General features: G+C 27.5%; 1 protein-coding gene across 1 annotated transcript; it reads right to left on the bottom strand.

Moving 5' to 3' along the window:
- Nucleotides 1-1,691: 1,691 nt before the first annotated feature.
- LOC136091766 (uncharacterized) lies at nucleotides 1,692-2,935 on the bottom strand. The gene is made up of 2 exons (XM_065819478.1): nucleotides 2,877-2,935; nucleotides 1,692-2,142 (listed from the first exon to the last, which is right to left on the bottom strand). Exons 1-2 carry the CDS (start codon nucleotides 2,933-2,935, stop codon nucleotides 1,692-1,694), a joined length of 510 nt encoding a protein of 169 aa, XP_065675550.1.
- Nucleotides 2,936-9,751: the final 6,816 nt, after the last annotated feature.

The following is a 9,751-nucleotide window of genomic DNA, read 5'->3' as shown; positions in this document are numbered from 1 at the left end:
TACCTGTAAACTAGTTAACTATTATTGCAATCCCTAATAATGGAGATAAAAAGACAGAATAAAAAGATTCTGAAAAAATATGATTTTTTTTTAATTTAGTTTTTTTTTATGAATTTTCACGTTTTCAGCTTTTTAATAAAATATGCTGGGTGTTCTATTTAAAAAATCACTCACCTATATATTCTTTTAAGTTATTTTGTTTATTTTTTTACATTATTAGTTTATGCTTCTCATAGTTTTGGCGTTGGTGATCAAGCACATAGATGATCAAACACATGTTTTTCTTGTATTTATTAATCTCACTTGTTCTTGTATTTATCAATCTCACTTGTTTGAATGTTTTTTTGACTAATATTTGTTTGGTTAAGTTTGTTTTTAGCTTGAAGTATTTTTCCTTTTCCTATTCAATTTGTTAAATCAATATCACAAACAAAAGAAATAATACGACCCCTAATACACTTTCTATTTTTCAGATCAGGTCACTCTGCTACTAATAACATGTAAACCAGTACAACCTGCTTCATATTAACATCAGGAAGGGCATGTAGTTGTAAAAAATTGTTTCAAATAATTCATAATGGCATTAAATTGTTGCTGTAGACAACCATCGGAACCACACAAGTTTGGAAATGTTGATGTAAAACTAAAGGAAAAAATTAACTTTACATATTTGGGGGATTAGTTTGTAGGAAGGTGCTTAATGTTTTTTTTATGTTGGCAAAAGTTTATTTGTTTTATCAATATGAATAAACAGAATTTTATAAATGTTAAGGTTTTATTCTTTATTATTCTATATATAAGTTATTTTTTTGGTCTTTATGTTGTGTTTTTTTAGCATAAATACCTAAGCTGCTTTGCTTCTGTACAACATTTAAATTTCCATACCCTTACTCTGTATTAGTATTCTTAGGAATACTAACACAAAATACTTTTATTTGATTATTTACAAAGTTTTTTGCAAAAAGTTATCAGGATTTATATATGATTTTTAGAAATCAATTATAATGATGATCCTCATCATTATTCTAGCGTCCTTGTTTCTTCGCTTCTACAGATTGCATGCTTCTCATAATGCCACTTTTTTTCATTTTTTACTGCATAACTTTTCACAAACTTTCATAAATAGGCTGAAATTTTTACCAAATGTGCTCTATATTATTTCAATTTAAAATACAAGCCACACAAGTTGCAAAATTGAACGGTTAATTAACATTTAGTTTTTTTCTCGAGAAAGCTACCGCGCAAAAGTTTAGAAACAACTAAATTTGATTAATATTTATTTCAAAAAAGCTGAAATTTTTACTAAAATTCACAAAATAGAAATTTTTTTTAACAATAAAATAGTTTTAATAAAACTCTCTGTATTTGGTGACATATCCATTTGCCTTTAAATCAGCATCACAACAACAAGGCATTGAATCTACTTATTTAATGAGTACATCCTGAGGAATATTATACCAATATTCTTTAATCAATGCAAATAAATGGTCTTTGTTAGTTGTTTTTCTACCAACTAATTGCAACTAATTGATAATTGGAACCCACATTGTCATGACTAAACATACCCAAGCCATAACATTTCCTACTCCATGATTAACAGTGGGTAACTGATATTTTGGATTAATTTGTCTCCTACTGGGCCCCTAACTTACTTAATTCTGTCACTACTTTATAGCATAAACTTTGATTCATCAAAAAAAAAAGACTTTTGACCAGTCATTAACTGACCAACTAATATGATCTTTTGCAAATTTTGTTCTGGTTTTTAAATTTCTTGCAGGTATTTGCGATATCTTAACTGGACAACGGCCATAGAGATTATTTTGTCGTAATTGACGTTTAGTTGTATTGACGCTACAGTTTGTGCAATGAAATTGCATTAAGTTAGACAGCAGACTTGCGAGTATTATTTTGGAATACCTTACTGATAATCTATCAGACTTTTCAGTTGTAACTTTGGGTCTTCCAGAGCAAGTTTTGCTTTCAATAGTTTTGCGCAGACAAAATCTCTTCATAGTGTGACTTATTCCTGGTTTAGAAACATTGTAAAGTTCAGAAATCTGCCTGTAAGTCATTTTATTTCCCACAGCTTTTATAATTAATTCCTTTATTTCCTTTGAAACTTCCTTAGCTTTTCCGATGCTTTTAAAATATTGCAAAGTAATTGTATTATAAAATTTTACCATTATTTTGGCAATTAGTTATATTTTAATACCTTTGAAATTTCAAAGTAATTAAATTATTAAATTTCACCAGTATTTTGACCTTAAACTTGGCTTTTGTTTACAAAAAAATGATTTATTTGCGGGGTATGATACTGCATCTTAACTTTTGTGTTGAAGCTTTTTCAAAAAAACAATTAAAAGTTAATTAACCTTTCAATTAAAAACTTTTGTGGTTTGTACTTTAAATTGAAATAATATAGAGCACATTTGGTAAAAATTCCAGCTTATTTAAGAAAGTTTGTGAAAAGTTATGCAGTAAAAATTTAAAAAAAGTTGGTGTTTCTAAACTTTTGCATGCTACTGTACACACACTGCTTCTTATATTGTTATATGTTCTTGCAATAGTTCTTTCTAAAACCTTCATCACTTGTTCAAGCAGGTTTATTACTTGATATAAACCACCCTACATTTACAAATCTTTACCATCCAACATTAATTTTTTTTATCCAACATCTTTTTTGCAGTTGTTCTGTACAACAGTGAAAAAGTTTTCCAAGCATGATATGATTGCCAACCTTTAAAATTTAATAATTAGAACAGCCATGGCTTGATTTTATGCTTCAAATCATTCCGGATTTATATTTTAACAATTTTATTGCAAAGATCTAACACATAATGAACATCCAAATCCCTGAAGCTTTCAAAACCTACCTCAATTCACTGGAAGGATTATCAGCCTTGTCTAACTGAACCTTTTGAATATCCTTCATTTTCCTTCACTGCTTGTTATCTTCTGGTCCTCTAATCTTATTTGCCTTCCTTGATCATTTCAAACTCTTCATTTAGCAATTTTTCAAAATGAGCCATCCAACTTGTTTTTACTTAAACTTTATTTGTATATATTTTTCCATCTAGCCTTTACTACACCCTTTAACAAAATCTATATATTTTGTAACTATTTTCTTCACAACTCTGAATTCTCCATTCATTTTATACCTTCTGTTTGTTTGATTGAACTTTGTATACATCTTGTTTTGCCTTGGCTTAGACTTACAATGCAAGAACCTGTCTTCTGCATTCACAGACTCTTACAACATTGTATAAAATTTGTTGATTTTTGCTACAATTTTAACTAAGTATTTATTGAACTACTACGATTCTTTGTGCTGTTGATGACTTTTAACTTTTAAATTCTCCACTTTTCATGACTAAAGACCATTTAATAAGGATTTTAGGGTGTTTTTTATATTCCTATTTCAACACGAAATTTTATTTGTATTACTAATACTTTTATTTGTATTATTATTAATTAGATTATAAATTTTAAACATACATGGAGCTGTTTTGATAACCTTGGCCTAATATGGGCACCAAAAAAAAACACAAAAAGTGTCTTGCTTTTTTGTATTTTTTTGTTTCAAATGTAGTAGTGCATAACTAGTTTATGTTTATTTTAGCTAGCTCATATTTTTAGAACAATGCGATGGATTTTAAAGTTATTACATGCCATGAACTCTTATTTTGCTACTAACTGAACGTTAGTTTAAAAAAATTTTTTGATTAATGCTGCAGAAAGTTTCTTGAAACCGTTCTCATTGCTTTTTATCCAAGGTAATATTAGTTGCAATGTTTTCTTGGTAAAATTGCTGCTTAGAAGTCCTTATTGGTCTGGATCATTAATTGAAGAGGGTATGTAACGTTTATTTAAAGTCTTTAAGTGTTTCAACTAATATTTTGAAATTTTACAAATTATTTTGAAAAATGTGATTTTATTTTTAAATTTTTGCAGTTCATCTACCACCTCGACAGTCGCAATCAGCATCTGTTTGTCTTCTTCATGCTATGGTTGAAGGTACTTAAGAAACAGACAATTATAATGCTTATACTTAAGTAGTTTCGTTTTAAATAGCAAGTTGTTGCTCTTATTTTTACCTCTTTTAAACTTTCTTTTTTTCGATTGTGTTATTGTAAATCCAGAAATCAACTTAACATTGCAACCCGTATTATTTTATTATATATAATTTAGTCTGGTTATATTATCTCTATTAAGTAAAATTTATTTTGTGAAAATAAACCTGGCTTTTTTCTTTTGTTATTTTTGTATATTATTATTTTGAAAATTAGCCTTTAATTAAAAAAAAATTATTAAAAGCATTAAAAATACAAATTTGACAAAGCATCTTGAAAAGTATTTTTTTAATATTATAACGGACTGGTCTGGTGGCAAGCTTTGTTAAGATAATTTAATCCGTACGTATAATTTAAATAATAATATTTAAATCCGTAAAAATAATTTACCGGACTTACTCTGTACTTCTTATGTAATGCCTCGTTAAGTTTACGAACGACTCACCCAATTTAAACATGAGGGGCAACTGCCTTGAAAATTATTACACTACCACCACCTTGAAGTTTGTGGCTTCGAACTAAATTTTTCTTTCTGTAAACATAAGTTTATAACTCTGAATAAAGAGCGCTACAAAAAATTATCTTGTTTCATTAGGCAATTATTTAAATAGAATCATATTTAAATCAAAACTAGAAACAATATTGAGCTAATTTAGTTACAATAAAAAAGCACGTTCGGCTTAAGCGGCGTAGCGATAAAACAAATGAACAGGTCATTTCAGAAAAACCTTAAGCCACTTTATTACTAAAATAAGTCAAGCACCAATTATTTTTTTTGGTTAGATAAAATTTCTTTTAACAAATCAAATAAATTTTTGCTAATGACTCAACTTTATACTCCTGTACTGACAAAAAATCTTTTCTTTTCGATCGTATAGAACCGGCAGCCGATCTTGAATCTGATTTCACTTCTGTAACAGATTTAAGCTTACAGTGACTTGTAAATTTTAACTCCAAAAAAACTCAGTTATTTACTGCAAACAACTATCGTAGTACTGTCGACATTCCTATATTATTCTAGGCAAGGTCCAAAAACGCATTGTAAACGTAGTTTGAACAGCCCTATCCACTAAGATTGAACTTTATTTCCATTGTTTTAAAGTTGTATCTCTTTCTCTTTTCAACAAATACTATCATGGTTGATACTCAAAGGAGCTACTATCCCTAATTCTATTAGCTAAAATTCATTGTTGTTTGACTCGTCTAAAAACTTTTATTCGTCTAGTTTTTTACCGCACACCTTACCCCTTTAGAACTAACTCCCACCTTTATGTTTTCCTATACAACCTTCAACATTTTAAGTCTTCTGTCAACCGTTTTCTTGGTCTATAACTCCTTTCTTTTTTCTAGTAACTCCCAACTAATTAGTGGTTGCTTGCAGTCAGAAAAAAAAACAAAAAACAGGCCTTACAGCGTGCGTTGTATTGAAACACCTTAAGTCACTGACTTGTGGTGTTTCTTACTCTGGACGACCTATAGATTTTACATGAGAGATTTTAATATCTGCAGAAATCCAGTTAAAGTGCTAATTTAAATCAAAATTTATTGTAAAATATAATGATAGTGGAAAAACTGTATTAGCTTATTAGAGTAAATGATTTATGCAAATTCCATCGCTCAAACCCGGAGTATAATATACTATTACAATTTTTTGTTTTTGTTTTATTACGGAATATTTTTTCGAAAATAGTATTTTAATAGTCAAAAATCACACATTTTCCGCGATTGGATTTTATGTTTGAAAAATAAAAAGTATAAAATCTCTATTTTTATAAAAATAAAATCTCTATTTTTGTATTTAATGAAAACTTAAAAAATGGCATATTTCAGCGGGGTCAGAGCGATTTCAAAAGTGGATAAGGCAACCCAACGTTATCCTCTTCCCTTCCCTCCCCCCCCCGCCTTCTCCATCACTTATCAAAGCATCGTGGTGCTGTAGTGATATCGCTACCTTACTAGGTTAGAAGTAAAGCAAATCATTGCTTTTATGAAAATAAATAAACAATTTCTTTAGAGTAGAAGGCATAACGACACAGTTTTAATATATAAGAAACTGAAATGTTAAAGAAATCTTGTTTGGAAACGTATTTTATCCATAAAACATTTGAATTTGTTAGGTTGTTAAAAAATCACTTGTTTGCATAAAATGTAAGAACCAATAATCCTAATATTGAGAAACATCTGAACATGAGCTGCCTCGATAACACTTTTAAATAATGAAAAAGAACTAACTGTATAGTTGAAGATAAGTTTATAGTTGTAATTAACTCCTAATATTAGGAGTTATGATTACTTTTTTAAGGCTTTTAAAATCATAAATTATTACATTTAAATAATACAAAGAAAACTCCTTCTGTATGTAGTAAAAAACATTAACTTGCTTTAGTTTAGAGATAATTTATCGAGCAGAAAGCAGTGCATATAATATCAAACAGCAGAAATAACAATATCAACATAAACTTTCAGAGTTCCTCATGGCTTGACCATGGGGTAGTTTTTTTACTTTTTTTAAATTTTCTGGAAATGAAACGTTTTGTTGTTGATGACTAATTTTTAATCTTATAAAAATATGGCTAAAGACCTGGGTTTACAGTAAAATTTTATTTTTGAAAATCGGCATATTTATAAAAAATAACTATGGATTTTTTTAATATATTATAAAATTTATATACTATTTAAATATTATAAAAACAACAACTTATGTTTCAGATTTCGATAGTAACTCTTTACAACTGTTATTTATTTATTATGGTTTTGCTATTTATTTAAGAAAGTCGATTCAGAAATAATTATCAAAAAAAAAAATTATACATTCTCTAAATATTGGACTTTAAAAGTTTGAAATAGTGACTTAAGAAGACTTACCCAGTAATGTTAAACTTGAAATTAGAACAGCAGAACCAATTTTGTATAGTTATTTCTTTTTATTACTTTATATTAGCTAGTTAAGACTTAATAGGCGATAAAATATATATGGTAGACATATGGCTTGTCTAAACGTCATGATTCAAAAGTACGCAAAAAAATGATTTTTTTCAATCTTAATTTTCATCAAAAAGAAGACTTTGTTAGTCTATTATTTTTTAATATATAATCTTCATTTGTTCAACTATCTTAAAATATAAAAATACCCATTGGGAAGAAAAGGCTATTTATAAATTAGATTGTGTTGTCGAAGTGAGGTTGAAGATGTATCTATTTTGCGTAAATAATGTAATTAATTTTATATTTTGAGGTATTTTACCAAATTAAGATTTATAGTTTAAAAAAAGTATAGACTACTTAAGTGTTTCGATAAAATTGAATATTAAAAGAAAAGAAAAATTAGTTTTTGAGTATGCCATTTAGACAAGCCTTATGTCTACCATATACGTTTTTTTGTTTATTAAGTCTCAAATAGGCTAATATAAAATAATAAAATGAATGGCGCTAATTGTCTGAAACTCCGTTTTTGAGTTAGATTTTGAGACTTGATTATTTATTTAATTTTTTTAAAAATTTAGTCAAAACTCAGTATCTTGAGAACCAAAAAAAATATTTTGAAAAAAGTTTGGAATATTGATTCTAGTATGAATAATAACAACATGTTAAAAAACTAAAATTTTGAAGAAGGTCACTATAAATGCTCATGCCCTCACTTTTTTCTCCAGAGCCTTTTTTATTTTATTAGCAATGAAGGAGATTTTTTCTTAAATCGAAAAGTCGTCACAAATTCTGCCCAACTAATGACGACGATAAACAAACGATCTTTTAATGTAAAAATTTATTTAAAAAGATTGTGGCTGTGTATTGTCAACTTTCCGAAATCCCAAAAATTAAATTTTAATTTGAGGTAAAAAAATACGAAGTAAAAGTAATGATATGACAGCATACAGCCTGCTTTGAGATAAATAGAACTATTTCTATTATACTGAATTCTTGTCTATTTACATCATATAGAGCTTATTTTCTTAGTTGAGAAACTGATGAACCAAAAAATTAATACCTTACCAGTTTATTATTTACTAGACTGAAACTTAATTGAGATTTAGTGTTCAAACAAATTGTTTTAAAATTGTTTACATTACCTACAATTGCTGATAGATAAGACAAAAGTTAAATTAATATTTATATGCTGTTTATAAGTTTTTTTAAAACCATCCTCCAGCATTTATCTCAACACGATGTTATCATTTTATGCTTACAGTGTAATTGTATTTACATCAAAATAATATGTTATTATACATTAGTGATATATAGTGATATATGGAATACATTAGTGATATATGGAATAAACATTTGAAAAGTATTGTACATCAGTAATATATGGCAATTGTACTATTAAAAAACTAATATTTACAAAAATAGCATTCAGTAAATAGTATTTCCTTTATTTGAACTGAATTCCTGAATTTACTTTACTTTGATTAACATCATTTTTTATAAGCTCATAAAATCAGGTTAAGCATTAAGAGTTCAAATAAAAATCATTTGAAACAATTTTTTTTATTATTTTATAAATATATTAAGTTTATGATACTAAGCGATTGGTTTGAATTTCCAAATGTTCATTAAAACATCATTTTTTTTATCATAAGCCGGCTGAACACTTGAGAGAAACGGGAAATTCTTAGCCCGTGCCTTGTCCTGCACGATAGTTGAGAACAATTGCTTCTCCCGACGAGCCCCATCTTCTAAATCGTCAAGGCCCCAGTCCGCCCCTGTATTTTATTGATATGCAAATTAGTGTTTTTCCTTTACAAGTATCATATGAAAATTTTATGATCATAAAAACGTTATAATTATTACAAAGAACTAACAACATCATTTTTGACAGTTTTGCATGTTGGAAATTCTCTATTAAATAAACCTACATTTTCATTTCGAATAAATTAAAATTTTAACTTTTCCAAATAAATATTGATCAATATAAAATAAAGTTATTAATAGACATTCGTTTTAAAATAGTTCCAGTACATAAAAACTACACTTATGATGTTTTGAAATCAAATATCATATTTTCAAGCTTTGCTATTTATTAACGTAAGTTGTAAAAAAATAGCTAAACCGGCTTAGCTGTTTGCGTAAAATTTGAAATATACCACAATATACCAAAATATACACAATAGTACCAAAATATATATTGGTACCAAAATAAAATCGTTCCTATTAGGGCTCTACTAATTATCAACTTGAAAAATCGGACCGTTTTCTCAAAAACTGGAACTATTTCATCAGGAACTATTTTCTAGAAACAGGAACGATTTCTCATTAAAATAGGAACGAGTTCTTACGGGAACATTTCTTAATTACAAAATCTTCTTTTTAATACTTATATCATGTCTGATGACGGTCTGACCTAATTATATTGAAATATTACATGATTAAATTTAAAACTTTCTAGGACGGTGATTATTTTTAATTAGTTAGTAGCTGTGTTTTATGTTATTAAATATCAAACTATTTAAAAGAATCTGTTTTAAATGGCTTTTGTAAATTCGAATATTATTAAAATATAGAAATAAAACCTTTTTCATTTGTAGCATTTACATAATAGTTACAAAACTTTTAAATAAATTCTTGCACCAACTGTAAAGGAAAAATTAGTGACTTATTTTTAACTATTTATTTATATGCAGCTTTAAAACTTTGTGATTTGATTAAACAATTTTACAAATGCATTAAAATCACAAGCGAGA

This window comes from Hydra vulgaris, chromosome 15 (assembly GCF_038396675.1).
Source record: "Hydra vulgaris chromosome 15, alternate assembly HydraT2T_AEP".
NCBI lineage: Eukaryota > Metazoa > Cnidaria > Hydrozoa > Anthoathecata > Hydridae > Hydra > Hydra vulgaris.
The sequence above is the reverse complement of the archived record's forward strand: the minus strand, read 5'-3'. Positions and strand labels throughout refer to the sequence as shown.

Excerpts from the sequence above, each read along its gene's own strand:
- LOC136091766 (XM_065819478.1), bottom strand. The coding sequence starts at position 2,935 with ATGAAGGATATTCAAAAGGTTCAGTTAGACAAGGCTGATAATCCTTCC. Across the intron at positions 2,143-2,876 it reads AATCCTTCCAGTGAATTGAG|CATCGGAAAAGCTAAGGAAG; the intron begins GTAGGTTTTGAA and ends ATATTTTAAAAG.